Source organism: Neofelis nebulosa, chromosome 1 (genome assembly GCF_028018385.1).
Source record: "Neofelis nebulosa isolate mNeoNeb1 chromosome 1, mNeoNeb1.pri, whole genome shotgun sequence".
Lineage (NCBI taxonomy): Eukaryota > Metazoa > Chordata > Mammalia > Carnivora > Felidae > Neofelis > Neofelis nebulosa.
Genome location: NC_080782.1, coordinates 226,701,526 through 226,728,053, shown reverse-complemented (window position 1 = coordinate 226,728,053; position 26,528 = coordinate 226,701,526). Strand labels below are relative to the sequence as shown.

Here is a 26,528-nt window from a genome sequence, read left to right as displayed (position 1 = left end):
TTTAAATGTCTTTTAAAGTGTCCTTTAAACAAAGAGTTTAAGAATCAGACCATTTGGGATTAATTTGTTCCCCATGTTACACTTGATTGTTCAAGTGTTAGAATTTTTATCAGCCAACAGTTTTCACTTGGCTGTGCGCCTCCACATTTGTTACATAAAACCCACCAGACCTATCCCCACTCTTTGGCGAATCGTGTCTTAAATCACTCCTCTTAATTTCTATTAGATTATGCTTTTTTGTCAGTGCCCACCTTTGGCTGATGTTGGTAAAAGTGAACCTCACTGCTTTCATGTGTAATTTGACCTATTCCCTCCCCCTTGCCATCGTTCTAATTGCTAACTTGTCTCCGTGCAGTCAGGAAAGGAAAAAAAAGAAAAAAAAAAGAAAAAGAAAATGAAAGAAAGAAAGAAAAAGGTTGAATGGCTTTTGGAGGGCTGGCATTTATTCAAAGGTTGGAGAGAGTCTTCTAAAGCTGAAATCCTGTCAGAAGCCAGACGTGACTTTCTTTTTAACTGCCAGCCTACTTTATTTTGTCAGTCAGAAAACTCTTAAATTTTCTCTGAAGATACAATCTACTGAGTACCTGAAATGGAGACCTGTGTGGAAATCTCTGGGTTAAAAGACTGAACCTAATTAGAGAGAGAGCATAAGAGAACTGGGCTCGGGGTCTGTTTGTTTAACTAACATCTCTCTTTTAGTTAAATATGAAGTTCAATTATGCTTCTAATTCCTTTAAAGAACAGTTGGCATTTAATTACATTTAGTTTTATCTGCATTATCTAGGCATGAATAATTAAAGTTTCTTCGAGTCTTAAGTCTTGAATAAGTGGTAGCATAATAAAGCTTCTCTCTTTTGAACCAGCCCATGGCAGCTTTAATACACATGAACTGGCCCATCAGTTAGAGTTTGTTTGAAGCCATTTCTTTCTTTCTTCATTTTTTTTTAAGTAAGCTCTAGGTGCAATGTGAGGCTTGAACTTACAACCCTGAAACCAAGAGTCACATGTTCTACCCTCTAAGCCAGCCAGGCACCCCTGAAGCCATTTTTTGATATTTTATTTGCCAGTTGGTATAATTGTCATTGTTTACCTTAAGGAATAAGTCACTTAAACTCATCCGTCCCTTTCTATTTCTCAGAATAGGGTAACACTCTATACTCTGTACCCATAGTAGATCTGAGAAGTGGAATATTAAAATATGTACATACAACACACACATACACACACACACACACACACACACGCACACACAACTTTGCCATAGTGCCATTTAATGTAATGGTCATCAAAGTTGTTATAGAATTTTCTAGATGACATTCAGCCCTAGTCATTCCAGGCCATGATCATTCCTATGATAACTGACAAGTGTCTCATAACGCCTGGTATATTCCATGTCTTGTTGAAGACCATTGGTCTTAAAGTTATAAGATCTGAGTTTGATTCCCAATTCTACCATTTCTAGTTTTATGACCTTAATCAAATCAAACACCTTTTCTTAAGATTTAGTTTCCTAATGCACAAAATAAGAAAAATTAATGAGTCTCATGTTGCATCATTCTTGTGAAAGAATTCTATAAAACATAAAGCACAATACTACTGTTGTTATTTCTAGTATCACAAATAACATTGTTAGATTTCATTTTAAGAGATTAAAGAGCCCTTGTTCCTCACCATTAAAGGGTCACTCTCCCTACCATTTCAAAATTTTAACTGTTTCTTTCTACACTCTCTTGTAACTCTTCACATAGAAATTTGCTAGCCCTAGGAACTATTATGCCTCTAACCTCCCCCTCTATGTATTAATTCTAGGTCATGTTATGAGATTCTATTTTGCATGCATTCAAAATGTGTTCAGCTCGTATGTGTGCTGGGTACAGCGCTATGTGTTAGGGATGCAAAGATAATAGGATAGAAATCTTTCTGTCAAAGAGCCTATGGTCCAATGGGAAAGAGAGCCCTACCAATAAATGATTGCAATAGAATGTGATGTGATGCAATAAAGTATAAACAAAGTGTTATGGCAGCAAGAAAAGGAAATAACCACCACTGCTTCATTTTGGTCTGGAAATGGTTTGTTTACTAGCCAGTTAATAAAAGAGCTTTTCCCAGTTCCTTACTTACCCATAACAGCTACAGATAATGATAATAATTGAAATTCATCACATACTCACTACCGACAAACAGCACAATTAACACATTTTATATACATTCTTTCACTCCCTCCCTATTACCTCCATACTTGTAGACCTGTGCACCATTTTAGGCATTTTACTTGGTGTTTATAGAATACTCTCAATTTTACATGTGACAAATTTTAGAATACTTGCTCCCATGTTTTGTGGCAAAACAAACAAAACAACTTACTAACATAAACTCTCTCTTTCTACACACACACACACACACACACACACACACAAGCATATACATACATACATCCTGAATTCTCACACGTTCATAATTATACTCTTATAATACTCTATCCATTTATATTTTTTAACTTATATAGTTGTGATTTAGGTAAAGATTTTAAATGACTCTGTTTAAAAAAATTTTTTTAATGTTTTGTTCTTGAGAGAGAGAGAGAGACAGAGCATGAGTGAGGGAGGGACAGAGTGAGAGAGGGACACAGAATCCAAAGCAGACTCCAGGCTCTGAGTTGTCAGCACAGAGCCTGACATGGGGCTCAAACTCAACGAGATCATGACCTGAGCCGAAGTCGGATGCTCAACAGACTGAGCCACCCAGGCGCCCCTGACTATGCGTTTTATTCAATACATGAGTATCTACATCTACTGCGGAGATACGACATACACTTAAGTGGTTACTTATCTAGCCTCAAGTACTATTCAGTACCCATATGGATGTTCTGTAATATGTCTCATGCCTCCAGATGTTTTGAATGTCTGGCTGGGAACACATGGTTCCAAGAACACAGCCTGGTTTCTGGCTGGAAAGCCAAGCTCTATGATCAATAGAAATGACCATTCTCTAAGGAGTGGGTCCAGTCACTATGTCTTCCTGCAGCCTGTGTGCAAGAAGGCAGCCTGCCTCAAAGGGCAGTCACCACTGGGAGCAAGTGCACCCCATTCCTCATCCCTGGACACCCTGGGTGGCCATGAATAGAAGGGAGCTAATCTCCTACAGTTCACATGCAAATCTCATTGCCATGTTGGTACTTGCCCTGCCAGTGAGAGAGGGGCCATGCAGGGACAGCTCAACTGTCAGATGGGACTTCAGAAGCCCACATTTTTGTCTAGAACGTATTTTTTGAGATCTTTTTTCAGTTTTTTTAAAAGTTTATTTATTTATTTTGAGAGAAAGAAAGAGAACCAGCTACAGTGGGGGAGGGCAGAATGAGAGAGGGAGAGAGAGAATCCCAAGCAGGCTGCATGCTGTTAGCCACGAGCCTGATGTGGGGCTCAATCCCACAAACCATACAATCATGACCCAAACTGAAACCAAGAGTTGGATGCTTAACCGACTGAGCCACTTAGGCACCCCTAGAACAGACATATTTTGTCACATGAAAAAAGAGGACTGAAAATGGAGAACTTTTCCTTCTACTTAACAAAGTGCTATGGGCACACAAAAGAGGGACACACCATTCTGCCATGATTGTAGGGATCAATAGCTTTCTAGACAAATGGGGTCATTTAGTCATTTATTGAGTAAATCAATCAATTCAATGTCCTCAAAAATTGAAGTCTGCGGTACAAAGAGGAAAACTAGAATAGGAAGAAAACAGACTGCTAAACAGAGATGTTAATCTCTCTTTGGCATACTTCCCTTGTCCCAGGTTCTTGTGACCTTGGAGGCACTCCCATGGAAAATCTGCTCTTATTGTCAAGATTTTTACCTTACTTTTCAGTCGTCTATCACTGTTATCTTTCCTTGTTTCAGTTTGATTCCACAGTCTCCATCCTTTACAAATGCAGTTCCAGTTGGGATGGGTTTAAAAAAAATTTTTTTTAATATTTATTTATTTTTGAGAGAGAGAGAGAGAGAGAGAGCAAGCAGGGGAGGGGTAGAGAGAGGAGACACAGAATCCAAAGCAGGCTCCAGGCTCTGAGTTGTTAGCACAGAGCCTGACGCAGGGCTTGAACTCACAGACTGCGAGATCATGACTTGAGCCAAAGTCAGACGCTTACTCGATTGAGGCACCCAGGCGCCCCGGGAGGGGTTTTAAAGTGCATAAACCATTTAACTTGTTGTCTGGATGAGGAACCTGAGAAATAGTGCCATCCTTAAATCTCTGCCTCAATCGACCACTTGGTCGATTGGTTGTCTTTAGCGTTGTCAGAGATGGGTGACATTACCCTTTATCTGAGGGCGGTAACAATTAGCTGTGGTGGAAAGACCCTCTGCGACGAGGCTGGACTGAATCAACAGCAGACAGCAGATGGCCATAAGACAAGAAGGGCTTTGAAGAAATTTCGGGTCACTGTTACTCCTTCTGCCCTTTTTTTCTAACCTAACCCAGAGAATTCCAAAAGGATTATTCCATAGGCCAAGGGTAAGATAGTAATCACAATGCCAATCTCTACCATATTTGAATATCCACGGTTGAGCCAGACCCTGCATTAGGAGCTGGGCAATCATATCTCATGTAAACCTGTGATTGATATGTCAATTTCCAAATCGGATCTCTGAGGCTCAAAGAATGTATTTCCCCAAAGTCCTCTGCTAATAAGTGCCAGAACCCAGTGTTTGAATGTATATAGATTTTTTTCTACGAAGCCCTTCTCTCTATTCTCTGAGTTTTACGGTCTTCTGTCATTTCTTGTGACCGAAAAGAAATAATATCCTAATTAAACCACATGCTTTGCCAACAGCAGCATTGTCTCACCCATTCTTGTATATAAAACGAACAAACAGACCCAAGAACAAAGTGATTCCTTCTCTTCTTATTCTATTAATTTTCCCTTTATATATCAAGCCAAAAATATGTTAGTATAGGTGAACAAAGCCAAGTATTCTAGAAAGATAATCAAGACTGCTTCAGCATTATGTGCCTGTACGTTCAACAGCTGTTTATTGAGTTTTTGCTACATGCCAGGAATTCTGCTAAGAGGTAGGGATGCGGGTGCTACAGTGAAGAAGGCATACTAATTTTGAAAGGGTATCATTAGGTGATTACACTCCACAAAATTATGATAACTAACAATGTACAATCTTATGTGCTGTGATAAAAGAGCAGTCAGCACCCACAGGAGAAGCCTGAAAGAAGATTCTCGATTTCCTGTTTATTCGGTTCCCTAACTGTCAGACATAACACCATTTCTTCTCACTCTGAGAAGTATCTAGATATTAATTAACATTAAGCATTTTCATTTCTGTTAAGAGGAAAATAGGTAAGAGCTAAAACTTATTTTATATTAAGATCCCATTCCTTTTTTACCTTGTATAATTTCTAACTAGAGTAAATTAGTTTTTTGTACTTTAGTAGGAGACTACAACCTCAGATACAGGTATTCGAGTACAGATACCGAACATAGATGTCTAAAGTCCCTAAGTATTTCGTACAATTATTTACTATGTACATACTTGAAGTATCTGCAAACTTCTGATTGAAAGGGGCTTGTTCTGATACCTTTATGATACCAAAAATCAACCATGAACCTAGGGAATTAAATATTTGATCTGTGTAATCATTTTCTGTATGACGAGATTAGGTTAATTCTGTATAATATACAGTAGAGAATAAACATACCATTCCAAAGAAAAGTAGAACTTGTATGTCAAGAATGCTAATCTTATTGGCTACAAAGAAAAGGCAAACTTTTGTGTGCTGAGTGAGCCAACCCGTTTCATGCAGTAGAATTCAGATGACATAGGCTGTAACATGAAACACAAACATTAATTATCCTTTCTAAAAGTTTGTACTGTTGTCACAGTTGACATAGGGAGATCATTGGCTAGCAAATTTGAAGGTCCAGAATTAATGAAATGGTAATCCACGGCAGCTATGACACCAAAATGAGAAAGAAGCAAGAAAAAATTCAATTTCAGTGAGAGTGGAAGTTTTTTTCTTTTCCTTTTTGAATCCTGTTGCCGTGAAGCACAGGTCATTGTCTTAAGAGAAGCAAACAATTTGAAATACTGGCTAAAATTACAGCACACATCTGTACATTTCTGGCACCAAAAGGTGGATATGAAAAAAGGTGGTATAAAATAAAGCCATTTTAGTGTTGTAAAACTTCCTGAAAGTTTCTACATTCACAAAATAAAAACTTTTAATGATATGCACAAAGATTACCCTAAGATTCACTCTTACCAACACTTGCCTAGTGCTAAAGGATAATTTTTGGATCTCACGGCATCCTGATATGAACTTGTAATACTTACTATCATGTGGGGTGCCTGGGTGGCTCAGTCAGTTGAGCGCCTGACCAGCTCAGGTCACGATCTCACGGTTCCTGAGTTCGAGCCCCACATGGGCTCACTGCTGTTACCGCAGAGCCCACTTCTGATCTTCTGTCCCCCTCTCCCTCCTCACTCGTGCTCTGTCTCTCAAAAATAAATAATAAAGAACATTAAAAAAAAAAACCCTTCCATTAAAAAAGACACTTGTAAGCATGTTATTTAGATGTTTTCATTACTCTCATTTGTGTCTTTTTCAAGTCCCTGTTGAATTAGCCTGTACTAATTACTATGTCTGTTTGAGAGTGAAAAACAGACCGTAGAAATGTGAGAGAGCTGTCCAAGATCAAACGTATCAGGGACAGACTTCCTACTCGGTGCCACTTGTCGAGCAGGCTGAGGACAGCATGGTAGCCTGAGGAGGTACCGGAACATCTTCTGTGTTAACTTTTGAATGTTCCAGACTTTCTAAAGACAACAAACCCTCAGTGCCTTTGTCCATGCACTGCCTTTGCTTTCTCTGTTCTATTGTAACAGAGATTTTTTAGAAGATAATTTGTTCCATCTTGGTTTTAGTAGAATCTGTTTTGTTTTTTTTTTTAATCTGTTCAGTATAATTGAGAAAAGACTGGCATGAACAGTAGCTTTCAAATGTAACTACAACTATTTTATTTCTGAGAACAAAAGTCATTTTTGGCCAAAGTTACAGCACAGTCAAACCTAAAAATAAACACTGCAATTGCAGATCAAAGCACTCGTTTCAATCGAGTTGCAATGACTAATGACGAATGCATTCACTTTACTCAGCTTTATCTTTGCACTTATAGAATGATGAAACCAATCTGAAACTATAGAAGTAACACATGTTCATTGTCCAGAATTCTGAAAGATTTAAAGAAGTAAAAACCAGGGGTGCCTGGGTGGCACAGTCGGTTAAGCATCTGACTCTTGATCTCAGTTCAGGTCGTGATCTCACGGTCATGTGTTCGAGTCCCACAGGGGGCTGAGGGTGTGGAGCCTGCTTGGGATTCTCTCTGTTCCTCTCTCTGCCCCTCCCCTGCTCACGTGTAACCTCTCTCTCTCTCTCTCTCTCTCTCTCTCTCCCCCCCCCCAAAATAAATAAGTAAACATTAAAAAAAATTTTAAGAAAAGGAGATAAGTCACTCATAGACCTACTACATGGGAGAGCCAGTGTTAAGGGTTACAGAGGATGACCCTGTAGTCATTTTTGTCTATGTATCTCTATTTACTTAGCAGAGTTTACTATTTCTATAATACCACTCTTGCTTTGTCTTTCAATGAACACCCTCCTAGAGACTGCTATGGTTTCCATCTAATGGGCTCGTTGGGATCTGACATATGATATGCTGCTATATTACATAATACAGGTATTATATTCATAAGCATATTATTGTACATTTATACATGTCACTTATATAATACTTCTGTAACTTTGTCAGTATGACCATCATGCAGATTTTGTTCCTTACATAACACTTTTATTAGTTTATATATAGAATTCTATGAATACATTGGATGTCTAAACAAATTTTCAAATACTTGTTTTTAGCTTCCTTTGTTCTGCTTCTGCTGTCCCCGCCAGCTTTTTAGCAGTAATTTATGTCTCTTATAAGCTCAGTTGGCCCTTCTGGCATAAGTCCAGCTACCGGCCATTCTGAGCGCTCTTCTTTTACAAGTGGATCATAGCAGTTACTATCTTGGGCTTTGAGATGGACTTCTTGGGTTCAAGTATGGGTATCACTACCTACTAGCCTAAGCTTCGGCTGGTTTTGAACCTCTGTGTGCCTCATGTCCTCAGAGATAAAATGACAATCATAATAGTTCTTTTGTGAAAGGATTGTTGCCAGGATAAAACTAGCTGATATGTGTGAAGTGTTTAATGTTTGTTTATTTCTGAGAGAAAAAGAGAGACAGAGTGCAAGTGGGGGAGGGGCACAGAGAGAGAGGGAGACACAGAATCCGAAGCAGGCTCCAGGCTCTGAGCTGTCAGCACAGAACCCGACACAGGGCTCGAACTCACGAACTGTGAGATCATGACCTGAGCTTAAGTCGCACGCTTCACCGACTGAGCCACCCAGGCATCCCTCATGTAAAGTGTTTAGAATAGGGCTTTGCAAATAATTAAGAATCCCATACATATGAGCTAATAATTTTTAAGACTGATAAAAAACAAATGCCACTTTCAGGGGTTTTAAAAAGTTATGCTTACTTGAGGCAGTCTGTGTATAAGCTTTCCTGTATATATAAAATGAAGTTGAAAAATGATATGAACTGGAAAAACCTAGCAGGAAAGCCTTTCCTCATCTCGCCTTTTCCAGTTTCTCCCATAGATGCACATTTCTGCCCACATCAGGTCAACGAAAGACCTCAATGTGGTGCTGGACCTGTTTACCCTCTTTCAGACCAAGTGTAGGAGTGAGTTTCAGAGCTAAAAGCAAGCTCTGGACACCTGGGGGGAGAGAGAGAGAGAGAGAAAGAGAGAGAAAGAGAGATCTTCCTATTCTTATAAAGATACTAATCCCAAAATGAAGACCCCTCCCTCATGACCTCATCTAAACCTAATTACTTCCCACCTGTCCCCACCTCCACATATCATCACTTTGAGGGTTAGGACTTCGATGCATAAATTTTGAGGGACACATTCAGTACACAGCAAACTTTAATAAAGAAACAAAACTGGGGCCCCTGGGTGGCTCAGCCGGTTAAGCGTCCAACTCTTGATTTTGGCTTAGGTCGTGATCTCATGGTTGTGAGATGAGCCCTGAGTTGGGCTCCACACTGGTGGAGTCTGCTTGGGGTTGTCTCTCTCCCTCTCCCTCTGCCCCTCCCCCACTCACTTTCTCCCCCGACCCCGAACAAAGAAACCAAACTTTCTGTAATATTTCTATGAATGCCATTGGAGTAAATGACCTGAGGACTGCCAAAACCTAGGTGGTACCAGACTTAATTTCCATGAAAAGAAACTCATTGGAACTCATTGAAGACCCGACTTGAATATTTCATGGCACCTTGTGTATTTTTTCTAATGAAGCGCTATGATAATTTCTATATTGAAATTTTATGTTTGGTAAAATCCCACTTCATACTAGTAGGAATAATTTTGCCCTTAAAAAAACTCCTCTTATAAATAAACAAGGTATTTCTCTAGATGTCACTCTGTTCCCATTTACAGCAAACATTTTTAAGTGTCTGTGCCTGCTGTCTTGTCAGTGTCTCTCCTCCGATTCCTTCAGGCTTTTGTCCCCTCCACTCCACTGAAACAGTTCTTATAAAGGTAACCAGTAATTTCCCTTTGCTAAATCCAATGATCGAGTCTCAGCTTTCTTGACTTGTCAGCAGCACTTGAGACATTTGATTGTTCTCTGTTTTTTTTTTTTATGTTTTTTATTTATTTTTGACAGAGAGAGAGAGAGAGAGCGAGAGAGAGACACAGAACACGAGTGGGGGAGGGGCAGAGAGAGAGGGAGACTGAATCTGAAGCAGGCTCCAGGCTCTGAGCTGTCAGCACAGAGCCCGATGCGGGGCTAGAACTCATGAACCACAATATCATGACCTGAGCTGAAGTCTGACGCTTTACCGACAGAGCCACCCAGGGGCTCTTTCATTCATTCCCTGTTTCTGAAAACACTTTTTGCACTTGACCTCCAGTATCCACACACTCCCTCGGTTGTTCTCATCCCTGGGACCCCTCCTCAGCCTCCTTTGCTCAGCCTTCCTTATCTCCCTGACCTCCAACTGCCCCGAGGTTAGTGCTTGGATCCATTGTCTTCTTTATCTACAATCCCTCCCTAACTGATTTTATTCGGACTCAGACTTCACCTACAGCAAAATGCTGGTGCCTCGCACTTTTCTATTTTTCTATTTCCAATCTGGACCTGTCCACTGAAATCCAGGATTGTATGCTCAGCTGGCTCGTTTGACATCTCAGCTAAAATTCAAACCTCAATTTTAATATGCCCAAAATGAAACTCCTGATCTGCGCCCCACACCTGATTCTCCTGCAGTCTCTATAAACAGCAGTTTCATCTTTCTGGCCGGTCAAGATAGCAAAGCTCGGAATCACCCTTGACTCCTCTGCTCTCTCACGTACCACATCTGATCCGTCAGAAAATTCTTTTGGCTCTTCCTTTGTATGTCCTGCACACAGCCGTGTTATCCCAGCTCCACTGCCACCGCCTGGTCGTCTGCCGTGATCTCTCTCCTAGATGGCTGCAAAGCCTAACTGAGCTCCTGGCCAGCTCCTGGGCCCTCAGTGTCTCTTTATCTCACAGCGGCCAAAAATAACGTCCTTAAGATATGGTGGCCTACAGCATCCCCGTGTTTAAAGCCTTCTCATGCTTTTATATTGAGAGCTGGATGGGAGTACCCAGAGACAACGGACAGACCACGTATTAAAATACAACTCTGACCCACAGCCTACAGCAACTGGGAAGCGAAACCACAGCCTCTGTCCGTAGCAGTCAGCCCCAGATGGTCAAAATTTGATCAATAACTGACAGCTTCCTTCATTTTGCCCTCATTTTCAACTTAAGACCGACCACAGAAACCGGATGTGCACCCCTAACTAGTCACATAGGATGCCCCGCTTCTAGTTAGCTTGCCCACAGCTTCCCTGTACCCCCAGCCTCCAGCCAGGGCGCCCCTGCAGCCTTCCCTTGTTCCCGCTATACAGTTTTCTCACCCCTCGGCCTGCCTTTGAGTCTCTGCTAAAGACAAGTGATAGTGGCCGTCTCCTTTGCTATGGCGCAGTGAATAAATGGCCTGTGCTTGTTTTCATCCCATTGGTTGGTCTTTGATTATTTACACACAATATTTTACTCCCAGTAAGACCCGACATCCTCCCAACGATCCTGATGTGCCAAGTGATCTTCCCGGCACCCACCCCGTCACTGCTGCTCTGGTCCCATGTCCTGCCTTCTCTTTTTTACCCCACTTACTCAAACCACATTGGCCTCCTGGCCATTCCTCGTGCACACCTGGCACACCCAGGCCTGAAGCCCTTTTCACTTGTTCACTCCTTTGCCGAGAATTCTCTTCTCTAAACTATGTATGTAAGGCATCTCATTACCACCTTGAAATCTCATCTCAAATGTGACTCTGTCACAGATACTTTCCCATATAACACAGGCCGACCGTGGCACATTCCCCTGCCTTAGCCCCTGCCCCCTTCAGCACACTGTATTTTCTTCACATAACTCATCACGTCCTGGCATACTACATATTCTTGTATATTTGTTTATTTTCTTCCTCTTTCCCAACCCCAAATAAAATGAAAACTCCGTAAGATCAGGAATTTTGTCTCCTTCCATATCCCCTCTGCCTAGTAGGAATGTCTGGCAAGTAAAAGTCACCCAACCAATGTTTGATAAAAGAATAATTAGTTATAAGACCTTATATCCACCCATCATTTTTTTAGTGGTACCATTTTTTAAATTGGCGTATCAATGAGAATCTCAGAAGAAATAAACCACATGCTCATTTTTTTTAATGTTTATTTTTGAGAAAGAGAGAGAGAGAGAGAGAGGGAGAGAGACAGAGTAAGTGGGGGAGGGGCAGAGAGAAAGAAGGAGACACAGAATCTGAAGCAGGCTCCAGGCTCTGAGCTGTCAGCACAGAGCCTAACGCGGGGCTTGAACTCACAGACCACAAGATCATGACCTGAGCTGAAGTCAGATGCTCAACTGACTGAGCCACCCAGGCATCCCCACATACTCATTTTTTTTATGTAATAGCTTAAATTAAATTAAGTAATTTTAAAAGAATGTAATAATATGACTATTTACAACATTGAGGTCAAAGATTAGGAAATCACCAGGCATGGTAAAGTGCCCCAAGGAATAAGAGTGGGCACCATTACCACCTCTAGGCCTGAGGGAAAGGGAAGAAGACGTTAGCTGAGCCCAGAGAGTGAGCCTGAGAGTTCAGCGGGCACCATGACCTTTACTTGGGGGAAGGGGTGCGGTCAGCCATGAACCCTGAGGGAGCCAGGGGAATGAATACCACAGACCCCATTCTGCTCTTGACCTCCAAGTCCTGCCTGTGCTTCCCTTTGGCTGACCCAACTGGAAGCCAGAGCACAAGGGAAACCTTTGATGTGGTTCACAGTAGTCAGCTCCTGGGGGACCGGGCAGGGTGGAGAGGACGGAACACGGACCTCGAGCGGCCTGTGTCTCCTGTTCCAGTGGTCTTTTATAATCATGAAAAGCAAAGTGGCTTACTGTTTTAAAAATAACCATGAAGCGGTTTTTTTTATGTGTTTGTGAGACTTTCAGTGAAACAGACTCCCAGTCAAATACCAAAGTATCTATTAGGAGTTATCATGTCAAATTATTGAACTAAATGTCATCCTGAACTAAACATAGCTTCACATTGAACTGTATTTTCAACAATTTAATTATGTCATTCTGTTATTTAGTGTGCCTTTCAACTACCTTAAAAATGAATCATTTAGACTTATTATAAAAATATAATATTGTATACTCTGCATTGTTATTTGTCTAGGAGAGGAAGAAAACCACAGGTATGGTCCTTATAGCTGATAAATAGACTTGAGATAAAGAGTACTAGAGTTGGGGGGCCTGAGTGGCTCAGTCGATTAAGCGTCCAACTTCCACTCAGCTCATGATCCTGCAGCTCACGGGTTCGAGCCCAGCGTCGGGCTCTGTGCTGACAGCTCAAAGTCTGGAGCCTGCTTCAGATTCTTTGTTCTTTCTCTGCCCCTCCCCAGCTCATGCTCTGCCTCTCTCTCTCTCTCTCTCTCTCTCTCTCAAAAATAAACATTTTTTTAAAAACTTAAAAAAAAAAAGGGTACTAGAGTTAGACATTACAAGGTTTGAGTTTTAATTTTGACTTAACCAGAAAGAGGCCTTTGCAAATAAGTTCAACTCTCTGCACCCAGGTTTCTTCATCTGTAAAGTACGAGGTAGGACAAGGTGACTTCCAAGGTCTCTTTTGCCTCTAAAATTTGTCTACACCATTGGAAGGTGTTGATCTGTCAAGTGAACAAAGCTGTATTTAAAGGAAGTATGTCAGCAGCATTTATTAATTGAGGAAGAAAGCAATTACCAGAGATTTTTATCTATTTATCTATTTTTGCAATGTTGAGTCTTATTTCAAGGCTAGGAATTCACTGGCCCAGAGCCTGCATGCTTTATACCTGCTTTTGCCCCCCTCTTCTCTTTCCTTCCCTTCACACGGTGGCATTCTCAAAGAATATGCAAGTGGGAAAGTTGACGATTAGAGCAATGTTAATTTGCATAGGATTGCTGAAGTTCAGATAAAAGTAATAGTGACTGTGATTGTGTGTTCTCTTTAGAGTCGACTGTATTTATTCCCCAGTCGGAATACTCCGTTGAAGAAGATGTGGGTGAGCTGTTCATTCCCATCCGAAGAAGTGGAGACGTGAGCCAGGAATTGATGGTGGTCTGTTATACCCAACAAGGTAGCTTGACTTGCCAATGAACTGAACTGTCCCTGCAAAGACATAGAAATAAGCCTCTTTGACATGTTGGAGCCAGAACATTATGCCTTGAGGGGTATGTTTTATTATTCCAGTTTTCATAAAGAAAAAAGCTGCACTTCCCCAGAAGTCTTCCTTCACTGTTACACTTCTGGGGACCTCTTCCAAGAGGGCCTGGAAGGACTGCTGTTACTTATCAAAATACATCTGATTCTTGTGGTTGCTTATCCCAACACTCAAAGCCATTTGGAATGTAAGAAATTGAAGTCCCCTTTCCCCACCCAAACCTGATCAAGTGGAAGAGGGTTATTTAAAAAAGAGAGAGACAGAGACAAAGAAATGCATACTCAAAAGAAAATCCTTGTAAACTAGCTTGAAACTCATTTCAACCGAATTTCAGAATGTTTCTTTTGCTCATTAGTAAGCCTCCTCTGAAAGATGATTTTATGTAATACCAAATTAAAATTAATGTATAATATTCATTAATATACTAAATACTTTCCTAGGAAACAGGTAGATTTTCTAAAAATGTAAAAGAAAAGGTCAAAAGGTCATATGTGCAGTTGATATCTGAGCATTCATGAAAATTCCCATTAATGTGTGTGTGTGTGTGTGTGTGTGTGTGTGTGTATATGAATGGGAAGATAATAAAGAATAGTGGTCAGAAACACAGACTTCAGGGTCATCCTTGGGCTCTGGGTCCCAGAGCAAGTGATTTAACCTCTGTAAACCCCAATAGTGTGGTTGAGAGGGTTAATCAGGCAATGCATGTAAAGCACTCGGCACTTTGCCTACACACAGTAAGCATTTGAATAGTCGAAGCTATTATTTTGTGATATTGTGTTGTTCCGAAAGACCAGTGGCAGGAAGTAGAGGAGAAAACACTGGAAATGTAATACTCTTTGTATGTTTGAGACCACTGTGAAGGTGACGCGTAATGCTAGAATACCATGTAGGTGCTAAGGTAATTTCCAGGGAGGTTCACGTATACAAATTGACTGTGAAGATGTTGCATGTGAAAATAATCATTTCTGGAAACACGCTTGTGTGATATGTTCTGCATAAACACCTTTTGGATTCTCTGTCCCCAGGTACGGCAGACGGAACTGTGCCGACGTCGGTGCTGTCCTACTCAGATTACATATCCAGACCCGAAGACCACACCAGTGTCATCCACTTTGACAGACATGAGCGTGAAAAAACGTGTCGCATCGTTGTTATTGACGACTCCCTGTATGAAGAGGAGGAAACATTCCATGTCCTTCTGAGCGTGCCCATGGGCGGGAGGATTGGATCAGAATACCCAAGGGCTCGGGTTACAATCGTCCCTGACAAAGATGATGGTAAGTGCTAATTTACTTGAAAGTTATTCCTCCTACCAGGCAGAACAACATCAGGCACAACCTTCTAGACAGAAAAATAAGAGCGTGAGAGAATTATGCACGTTCGTATTATGCTTGGTTTCGTAGTGGGACTAAGTTTCAAAGTTGGCCGCATCAATCCATTTGGCTTTCTTGATTTAATGTTTTTAAAAGGCAAAAGTCACACTTATGTACGCTTTCTCCCTCTGGACAGTTTTCTTTTATAATGTTGCTTACTGTTAGGTGATGAAATTTTTCCAGTCTCATGAGGAAAAATGGAAGCGATAATCAATTTAATTTATTTCCTTTTTGTTTGTTTTGTCTTGCTTTTATTTATTTATTTTTAATGTTTATTTTTGAGAGACAGCGAGAGTGCAAGTGGGGAAAGGGGGCAGAGAGAGAAGGAGACACAGAATCTGGAGCAGGCTCCAGGCTCTGAGCTGTCAGCACAAAGCCTGACCCGGGGCTTGAACTCATGAACCATGAGATCATGAGTCTGATCTGAACCATGAGATCATGAACCTGAGCTGAAGTCGAAGGCTTAACTGAGTGAGTCACCCAGGTGCCCCTGTTTTGTCTTGCTTTTAAAAGTTTATAGTTTGCAGTATTAATCTCAGTATTTGAACTTGTTTAACAAAGAAACCCGTCAGACAAGGCTGTTAATAAACAAATAACTTGGGGCACATGGGTGGCTCAGTCAGATAAATGTTTGACTTCGGCTCAGGTCATGATCTCACAGCTTGTGGGTTCTAGCCCCACGTTGGGCTCTGTGCTGACAGCTCAGAGCCTGGAGCCTGCTTCGGATTCAGTGTCTCCGTCTCTTTCTCTGCCCTTCCCCTGCTCACACTCTGTCTGTCTCTCAAAAAATAAATAAACATTAAATAAATGAATAAAATAAAATAAATGAATAGCTAGAAAGATAATAAACATATAGAAAATAAAATCCCACAGGTAGCTCCCTGCACCAAAAAGGGAGGCGGGGGGGTTATCTTAGAGGGAAACTCAATTATCATGAAATAATCCCGCTTTTGGAATAGAAAACGGAGAAGGTCTTATCTTCCCAGCTCAAGAAATAGTTTGTGCCTTGAGAAAAGAGAACCAGGGGGACGATTGTGAGTAACCTCTTGAGGAACAGAGAGAGCAGCAAACCGAGAGGACCCCCCCGCCACCCAGTACTTGGAATATTTTTCTCTCCCTCATAGTCGATTAAAGAGGAAGAAACTGGGTGGATGAATCTTGGCTCGGAGAGGAGCTGGAAGAGAGTCAAAATGTTTTCATTCCAAATAACATGAAAACTCAGGAAAAAGATTATAACCTACCAGGGAGGGTCTTTGACAGTTAAGAGACAGTTAAGTTAAAAGGATAGTAATGTGGCTTGTGAGCTTATACTCTGTGCCAAACACAGCCCTGGGTCCTTTGTACATCATCCTCCTGACAATCCCATGAAATAGATCATGTCTTTTTTTTTTTTAATGAAAACGTTTAAAACCACTAGTGACAAAAATTAGGAATGATTTTATCAAGAGGCATTTGAAGAAAGTGTTGATTCTGCTATCACTTAAATGATGTCCAGTTGCTTTAGCTTATTTGTCTATAAACTAATAAGTAATTCTGTTCTGTATTTAAATAAAGTACAGAAATTTTATTTTAAATGATCTTAGAGAGGAAGCCAGGCAGCCAAAACAGAGTTACTAGTCCACACTAAACACCTATCTGCTATCTAGATACTTGTCTATTTCTGTTAACGTAGGTAGAAAGATCGTGAGATTTAATTTAGAAATAGTAAATATAATTAACGATTACTTCAGCTCAGTTTGTTTTGTTGGCAAAAAATCTTTCCCATATGGATTTTTGTGGGATGTACATGGGGAAACAATAAAGGTACACAAAGAAACCATTATTTATTAAGCGCCGGGCATTTTCATAGGTACAGAGCTAAATCGTTTCAAGGGTGAAGGGTGATGTCATGATCCCTGTTTTACTATGGCAAGACTGAGTCTTAGAGAGGCCAACTGACTCAGGCTGACTTGAATTTGCAAAGTTAGTACACTACAAAGTTACTATCGGGGCCCCAAATACATGACTTTTCTACCCTGTCACTGGTATCTAGGGGTGACAAGTTTGTGGAAACCATTGGCACGATGTCTACTATTACATAATATTTGTAAAATACTTTATTATTACGAATGCTTCACTGAGCTTTCCATTCCCTGGTATAGGCAGCAGAAGTGGTATTCTGAGCGGGGTAACTAAAGCTCCGAGAGCTGTTTGCCCCAGAATAGGGCTGGGGGGTTTGGGGCCACAGGCTTTGATTTCAAGGCTTCAGGACGCCACGCAAGCATTGGACCAGCAGACTGTCAGGAATGCTATCAGGAGCCATCTTCATTTCTTCATTCCCCCAACCCCTTTTATGTCTCCTTCCGTTTTCTCTCTTCTGTCTCTTCCCTTCTACTCCTAACACTCTAGTCCAGAGAGACCCTTTCCATCTCACATGTAGACTGTCGTGAATTCACAGGTTTCACATCCTGGTATGTCTTCCCATGCAAACCCTTGTTCCCACTGCCACCAATTTAATCTTTCTTAAACTCGAGTCCATGCCTTCCCTCAACACAAAACCATTAATGGCAAAATGTTACCACCATCAGGAGGATGGGAACATTCCCCTTTCCTCACCCAAGAGCCAATAATGCACAAGAGGGAAAAAAATAAAGCATTGCCTCAACTGTGCTGGTGGTATAACAGTGGAGAAACCTCTAAAGACTGAAGTTATTTCTAAATTAAAAGCAAGATTTATAAATGTTATTCAACAAATATTGCAGTTATTTTCTTAAAAATATAACGGTCTGTCTGGTCAGGATAAGGAAGGAAAAAAAAAAAGAAAGGAAAAGGAAAGAAAAGAAAGGAGAAGAGGGGCACCTGGGTGACACAGTCGGTTGATCTTGCGACTTCAGCTCAGGTCATGATCTCACAGTTTGTGAGTTCGAGCCCCACGCTGGCCCTGCGCTGACAGCTCAGAGCCTGGAGCCTGCTTTGGATTCTGTGTCTCCCTCTCTCTGCCTCTCCCCAACTCATGCTCTTGCTCTCTCTGTCTCTCAAAAATAAATAAACGTTAAAAATAAGTAAATAGAAAGAAGGAAGGAAGGAAGGAAGGAAGGAAGGAAGGAAGGAAGGAAGGGAGGAAGGAAGGAAGGAAAGGAAGGAAGGAAAGAAGGAAGGAAGAACAGTGAGGTAGACACAGACTGGGTCTCAAGAGAACAAACAAAGTCAGACTGAGAAGGAAGAATAGGACAGTCCAGGAAATTAGCGGAAGAAATGAAAGAGCTTCATATCTAAGGAGGAAAGGAAAGGACAATCCAGATGAAAAAAGACTAGAGACAAGTCTCCAGAATAAACCACTTGTGCACATCCTGTACCCATTTGGGCAGTGAGTCTCTCCCTCCACAGTTCTTCAAAATGCCACTAGCAAAATGAACGCTGCTTACAGCTCTTCAACCGCTTTCTTTTTAAGTCTTCAGAAGCTCAGCTCTGAGACTACTATGACCTATCAGAAGGAATTATTCCCTGGACCACGTAGCATGCACAGCAGATGGCACAAACTCTTCCTGAGGCTTAGTCTCCACCCTGACATGGAAGTTGTGGGGATCGAGCTTGTATTCAGTGCAATGAGAAACCGTTTGAGGATGGCTTCCACGCTTCACTTATCCACTGCTGCCTCCCCACAAAGTTCTTTTGGGTGAAGTATTTCAGAGACCATCCCACTGGCTAAGTGATCATTTATAGTACTCGTTCAGTGAGATTTTCTGATGTGTGTAAAATCAGTGCTGATTACTACATCAGATATCGACCCTTGGCGAGATTAACAATATCGACCTACAGTGCTTAGGACCTGCACTCGGACCTCAACCTTTCCTTCTCGTTGACTCATCACAGTTTGTTTCCTCCTTAACTATTAGCAGCATCGTTTTCTTTCTTTCTCGTTTCTTCCTGTGCTAGGTAGGACTTTTACCATAATGTTGCATAGATGCAGTGGAATAGGCATCCATGGGGGTTTTCTTTTTGTTGTTTTCTGACATTCTGGGTCTTTTTTCTGACTTGAAAGGAAGTATTGACAATGTCCCACCATTTGGAATCATGTAGGCTATAGGATTCTAGTAACATTTTGTTGGGTTAAGAAAACACCCAATCTGACAAAAGCTTTTAGCAGAAGTAAGTCAAATCTTATCCCATCAAAATTTCTGCATCTATTGAAATTATCATGTAGTCGTTTTTTTCCTTCAGCCTATTCATGCTGTGACTTGCACTTTTCGATGCACTAGCCTTAAGCCACATGCACGTGCTTGAATAAACTTCCTCTTTCATGACTTATTTTTTATAAACTGCTAGGTTAAATTTGAGAATATTTTATTTAGTACTTTTGCACCTATGTTTATGAATAAGATTTAAGTTTGTTGATTCGTCTGGCTTTAGATTGGAAAGGAGTCAAGTGAGAGAATCAAGTGCCTCACTTTCTACATGTGAATTTTCTGGTTCGAACCTGTCTCGTTTGTTACAGTGACTATTCCCCCATTCCTCACGTTGGCCACCATCCGGAAAACTGCACATGCGTGAAGAATAAATGCAAAAGTACAAAAGACACAGACAACAGAAAACACCCTATTTGTTTCATCTGGCTAATTCCTATCCTTACCATTTGCTTGACTTTCAAAGCCAGAAAGTATCTTCCAGTAAGAGACTTAGTGTCTTTCAGCCAAGTTGTATCTCCCATGTCCGTTTTGCACTCCCCAACATACTGTAGCTGAACTTAATTTTCATCACTTAACAAGAGGTCTTTCTGTTTCTCTGTTGAAAGATCTTTTTTTTGTAAGTTTATTTGTTAATTTTGAAGGGTGGGGGAGGAGCAGAGAGAAAGGGAAAGAGAGAATCCCAAGCAGGCTCTGCACTGTCAGCATGGAGCCTGATGTGGGGCTCGAACCCATGAACCATGAGATCTTGACCAGAGCTGAAACCAAGAGTCGGACACTTAACCAGTTGAGCCACCCGGGTGCCCCTGAAAGTCATCTTAATACTACCATATACTTCTCCACACAAATATCACAAAGAGAAATATGGAAACGAAAATATCTTTTCCTTTCTTCCATGAATCAAAATGTCTTGAGGGTATATATTTGCTGCTGTAAGCCATTAATCTTCCTGTGTTAGGACAAAACCCTTTGGTTTGGCATCTTTATTTTTTTATTTAACCCCTTAACTTTCATTGATGTCCTGTCTTGTGGGAAAAGCACCACAAGGTCTCTGAAGATGACATAGAACAAAAAAATAAATACTCCTTTGCCCTCAGAAAGCTTTCACTGTAATGAAGAAACAAGGAAAGCGCATATTGAACACATCCACCAACAGAATTATTCCCCAGAAAATGCATAATTAACTATACACAAATAAGACGGTATCATCTATTTTAAAGAAGTTCAAAGTTTGTTAACTTAAAATTTTTTTTAACTTAAGGATGTAGCATTTTTTAACCTAATAACGTACAGCACAAATTTTACTTTAGTAAAAGAAGAGAATTTCCACTTTAAAGTTTCCTTAGCATAACTCGAGAGATGGAATCTCTGGATAGTGTCGTATTGTTTACTGTGTATTCACTAGTTCAGCAATATTTTGTGGGAATCCAATATTCACTCTAATCATTCAAAGACATGTAAACTGAGCGCCTCTGTTCTAGCGACTGCTGAGTGCAAAAGCAAACAAAAGAACCACAACTTCCAAACCCCTGGGCTTTTCACACTTTGGGGGATACACAGATAAGTGAACACGCAAGCATAAAATAAATGTGATAAGTGTTCTGCCAGGAAGGGACATCTTTCCCAGCCCAGGTTCAGAAAGGGATTGTTTTTGTTTTTTGTTTTTAACATTTATTTATTTTTTTTTTTGAGAGACAGAAAGAGACAGAGTGTGAGCAGGGGAGGGGCAGAGAGTGAGAGAGTCACAGAATCTGAAGCAGGCTCCAGGCTCTGAGCTGTCAGCACAGAGCCCAACGCAGGGCTTGAACTCACCAACTGAGAGATCATGACCCGAGCCAAAGTCAGACACTTAACTGACTCAGCCACCCCAACGCCCCAGGAAAGGATTCTTAAAAAACATGATGTCCTAGCTGGAATTTGAGGGCAGTACCAGAGTACCCCAGGGAAGAAAGAAGGGAAGTATGTTTCCGGGGAAGCAACTCTCAAGTGCACAGGCTGAGTGCAAGTGATGAGTCCAGGGGGCAGTGTGGACGTAACAAATCTCTACAGCCCAAAGGTGTGAATAACAAAGACGATTGGAGAAATGGAGAAAGGGTCAATCTCAGAGGACCAGGCTGCCATGTAGAGAAGTTGTGTCTTATTGTTGAAATAGAAATAGGGAATGACTAACAGGCTTTAAGTAGAATGACAAAATCAGATTCATATCTTAGAAATATCACTCTGCCTGAAATGTAGAGGATAGATTGAGCTGCTCAGGAAGCTGTTGGAGAAATGCAGGTGATAGGTGCAGTGGCCTGAACAGGCTGGTTGGATGAGGATGTAGGGACCAGGAGGCATCCAAGAGATATGCTGGGAAAGAATGGGCATGACATGGTGATTGACTGGACAGGAAAGTCCGAAGAATGACGCTTTAACTTCTAGCTAGGGCAGTTGTGCTAAGACTGGTCCAGTTCACCAAGATAGAGTGAGCATAGGAAGAACATGAACAATGAGTTCATTTAGAACATGTTAGTTTGAAGAGCCTGTGTGATTTCAAAGTACTACCCATGGAGTAGGAGAATGGAGATATGGGTCCGGACATTAGGATGGAACTATGCTCTAGAGACATTGTTACATGTTATCTCTGTTGATAATAACAAAGTCATGGGAGAAGATAAGATTGTTTAATGGCTCCCATATGATTTATAACATGGGCATATTTTACTCAGTTCTCTTATCTTAAAAAACAGAGTGCATTTCATGAATGCTAAGGAGAGAATGGGAAAGAGAAAGGTAGTCCCTAGAAGGGTACGACAATCCCAGTAAAGAAAGTGTTAGAAAGTTTTATTCATGTCTCTAATACTGTTTCCGTGAGTAAAATGGGGATATTAATTTTACGTATATTTTTTTTCATTTTAAAAGTTGACATCTTATGAGTATGTTTTGCCTGTCATGTACATATTTATCAATGAAAACAATACTGCTAGCCCTAAAGTACTTTCATCTTGGAGAGACGAAATAAGGCTGGCTTAATGAGGAGAAAGGCAAATTATATGCATGCACGATAATACCGGTACATACTAACAGTTGTCACTTCTGAACACTCACTGTGTGCCAAAAATTTTACATGAATTACCTGGTTAAATCTAAAAACAACTCTGTGGAATAGGTAGGTATCTCTGTACTTGGCAGATGGAAAAACTAGACTCAAGCTAAAAAAATTGCTTAAGATGTAATTTACACAGATGTAAAGTGTTGGATATATGTCCTAAACTTAGGTCTATTTAACTCAGAATCGATGTGCTTCGTCATTAGGCTATAATGAATCCTGAAACTCACCAAGGGGATTAAAATGTAAGTAATACCTAGTGACATAACTGAAGGGAGGCAATTGACATGGAATCTAGAAAAGAATAAACACAGGTCCGTACTGGTAGGGAGGGAAGGTGTGTTGTTTCTGAGGGTGGCCAATCTCTCACTCATTAAAAATTATGTAACTGGAGTAGGGAGAATGTTCAAGCCTGTTACGTAGTTGGATGAAATATTCATCCCGACTTTCCAACACCCTTTGCTCTGACTGCTGTGTCTGGTACAGCAGATGGCAAATCACCTAAGCATTCCCTGACTAATAAGAAATACATTTTTTGTAACTTTGTAACTCAGAGCAATCAGAATTTTAGAAAGTGAATTGGTTCTCCAAAGCTAGATGGTTCCTCAAGTAAGTAATGAGATGGGGTTTCGGTGCCTGCACAGTAGAGAATCAAGAACTACGCCCGAAGCAACTTTTTTAGGTACCAATATCTGAGGATCTCACCCAGAACCACGGGTCACTCTCTGTGGTCTGAGAGTAGAGCGGGGGTTCAAAGTGCAGCAATACGTGTGATAAAATCCGTGTTGAATCTTTAAGAAGCTAACGCCTTCCTTGTGTTTGGGAAAGACTTCCACATGAGCTTATACACTGACACAAGAATAATGCCGTCCCTTTGGGCAGCTCTTCTAAACATCCTCCATCAATGTCCTTAACGCGCACAACTTCAGGAATGGTTACAGCATTTGTTCACTGGGAAGAGTATTAAGTCAGGGCAAGCAGTATTTCACTAATCTTTGCTGTCAGTCTTTGGAAGTTAATTAAGGAATATTCAAGCTTCCATTTTCTGCTTTTGTGTGACAGCCCGCAGGGGTTTTCGCTAAAGTGACTGGCTTCCTCGACCACCCTAGACAAATTACCATTCTAGATATGAGCCAGGAACATGTAAGAGGCAGCGTGGTGAGCCCTGTGGTAAATGTAACTCAATTCAATGCTGTTCAAAAGCTTACTGACATGAGAAAAGCTTTCTCAACAGTAAGGCTACTTTATCGGGGAAAAAAAAAACATTTCAAATACTAGAAAAATACATCGTGGTATGGAATGTGGGTGAAATATGTTTTATTCATTTGTGTTGAGCTGAAAGACCTGGTCTCCATCGTTTTTCTTCTCTAATACCATTATTTGATTAGGGTAAGCTCCAATTAAGTAATGCCAGGCCAGTCATTGTTCAAGTTCAATTAAAGTAACAGCTTGACAAAACAAAGTCACATTCTGGTTTAGTAATGCTTGAGTTAGAACAATATTAAAAGTCAAGACATGGGAAATGAGTTTCTAACTGCTTAGAATATTAATGCATTGCAGCCATTAGCAGACTATTTAAAAGAGTTGATGATGCTAACTAAGGATTTAGTGAATGCCAATGGGTGTTCAGTGAGTGAAAGGTATTGCCAGAACGATAGAGATTATACCAGGTTTTTCACATGGCAAGGATTCTAGATATAATGATGTAAATACTATACACTTTGGAAATAACAATAGAATAAAATAGCAAAAATGAAATATCCTGCTGTACGAAAAAAAATTGAATCTCACATATACACACACAGAGTAAATGTTTGTTACGCATTTACAGAGTGTGACAAGTGGGGACTACAGGGACATTTATGACATAGACCAGAATCTCACAATGCTTATGGTCTATTTGGTAGGAAAAAAAACCTAAGTGCATAGAATGTTAAAGGAGAATGATTCATTTCAATAATAATTTGAAACAGAAAAAAAGGAGACTCAGAAAGCAGAGTGGGATTAAAGGCAATTGCATGATCACTCTGTGAGTCAGGAGAGGAAGAGAGTAAGGCTTTAACAGGCAGAAAAGATTCAGGTGAATGGAGAACAGAGCCAAGTATTCCAAGATTACACGAGTGAGAGCTTGAGGGAGGGAAAGGCTTTGAGAGCAGGGGACAATCCATTTTGGCCAGGTTTGGCCTTTTCCGAGAAAGGTTGAGTGCCCATCTCCTTTGATTGACCCTTAGACCAGGGCTGTAGATACACTTTACTGTTGTCCAGTCGAGGAATCCTGAACACTCCATTGTTTTTCTTGGGTCTGTTTTCCTCATTTGAAACATGAGCGTGTTATCACCTGGATTTCTTACCTTGCAGAATTGTTGTGACGACCGAACATGATCTGTATGAAAGCACTTTAAAACGTAGCTAAAGAAAAGAAAGGTGGGCATCATGAGTCTGAAAAAGAGGTTCGAAGCATACCGGGGGTGACATTGAATGAGATAAGGAGTTCTGAATTTATTGGGTAGGGAGCACCGGAAGTGTTTGAACAAGAGCGTGCAGTAATCAGAGCTGTGTTGGGAGGTTATTAACTAGAAAGCAATGTATGTGAACAGAATTGGAACGTGAAGCGTAGAGTGAGATGGTGAGGCTAGAAAGGAAACAACCTACTGTTATAGATACCTGCTATGACTTGGACCTCATGCATGTCGGAGGGAGGAGGGGAATTTTTAAAAAACTTTGTGCTTGACAGGCTCAAAGTAGGGAGGTGTACCATTCATTATAGGAGGTTAGATGAGGGAGCCAGCTGGAAGAAAGGAGGTTGGAAGAAGATGAGAAATTCTGTTTCAACACACCAAGTTCAGGTTAGCTATGCGACGCCATTGAAACTGGGCAATCGACCTCCATAAATATGGAACTGACTAAGCCGGAATTAAGGATTTGGGTTGCATGTGGTGTTGTGCACCAGATGGTCATAACTGAAGTCAGAAGGATGCAGGAGGTCCACGAGAAAGAGAGGGGAGGGTGAAAGGATAGATGACCATGTAGTACAATTTCACATGTATTTCCAATAAGTCAAGTGTGTAAAGTAGAATAATGAAAGGTTATTAGAATATATATGTCTATTAAATATTAATATACAGATTTGGGGGGGAGCTGTTACCTGCAAATTAATAAGTATCCCTTGTTATATAACAAGAAAATTGCAGGAATGTGCAAAATGACGCACGTTACTGGAATTACCAAACAATAAGTACACTTTTAGGCCCTTTAAACTGGTTTTAAATGTTGCCCCTTTTTAAAATAACTAACATTTGGGGCGCCTGGGTGGCGCAGTCGGTTAAGCGTCCGACTTCAGCCAGGTCACGATCTCGCGGTCCGTGAGTTCGAGCCCCACGTCAGGCTCTGGGCTGACGGCTCGGAGCCTGGAGCCTGTTTCCGATTCTGTGTCTCCCTCTCTCTCTCTGCCCCTCCCCCATTCATGCTCTGTCTCTCTCTGTCCCAAAAATAAATAAAAAACGTTGAAAAAAAAATTAAAAAAATAAAATAAAATAAAATAAAATAAAATAAAATAAAATAACTAACATTAGGGGTACCTGGGTGGCTCAGTCGGTTAAGCGGCCGACTTCAGCTCAGGTCATGATCTCTCGGTCCATGAGTTCAAGCCCCACGTCGGGCTCTGTGCTGACAGCTCAGAGCCTGGAGCCTGTTTCAGATTCTGTGTCTCCCTCTCTCTGACCCTCCCCCATTCATGCTCAGTCTCTCTCTGTCTCAAAAATAAATAAACGTTAAAAAAATTAAAAAAATAAATAAATAAAAAATAAATAAAATAACTAACATTAAAGTAGTGTGGTTTAGTTCCCTCATTTTATACTTTTCAGTTAAATTGAAGCCATCTATGATAAAAAGTTTACTTCATATCATTTTTTTTTAATTATAATGGTTTCTGGAGGGTGTTGCAAGAATTATAGGCTTCATTCATTTCTAGCAAACTCTAGAGTGGGAGAGAGTAAGAA

The 26,528-nt window shown here is 40.8% G+C and overlaps 1 protein-coding gene across 3 annotated transcripts in view; it reads left to right on the top strand.

The window, feature by feature from the left end:
- The window catches only part of FREM2 (FRAS1 related extracellular matrix 2), a 172,154-nt gene that overhangs the window by 81,898 nt on the left and 63,728 nt on the right, over positions 1–26,528 (top strand). For all 3 annotated transcript variants that reach the window (XM_058686767.1, XM_058686776.1, XM_058686785.1), the window contains exons 5-6: positions 13,697–13,822; positions 14,932–15,183. In XM_058686767.1, coding sequence (XP_058542750.1) covers positions 13,697–13,822; positions 14,932–15,183 — 378 coding nt within the window. The remainder of the gene's footprint in view (positions 1–13,696; positions 13,823–14,931; positions 15,184–26,528) is intronic.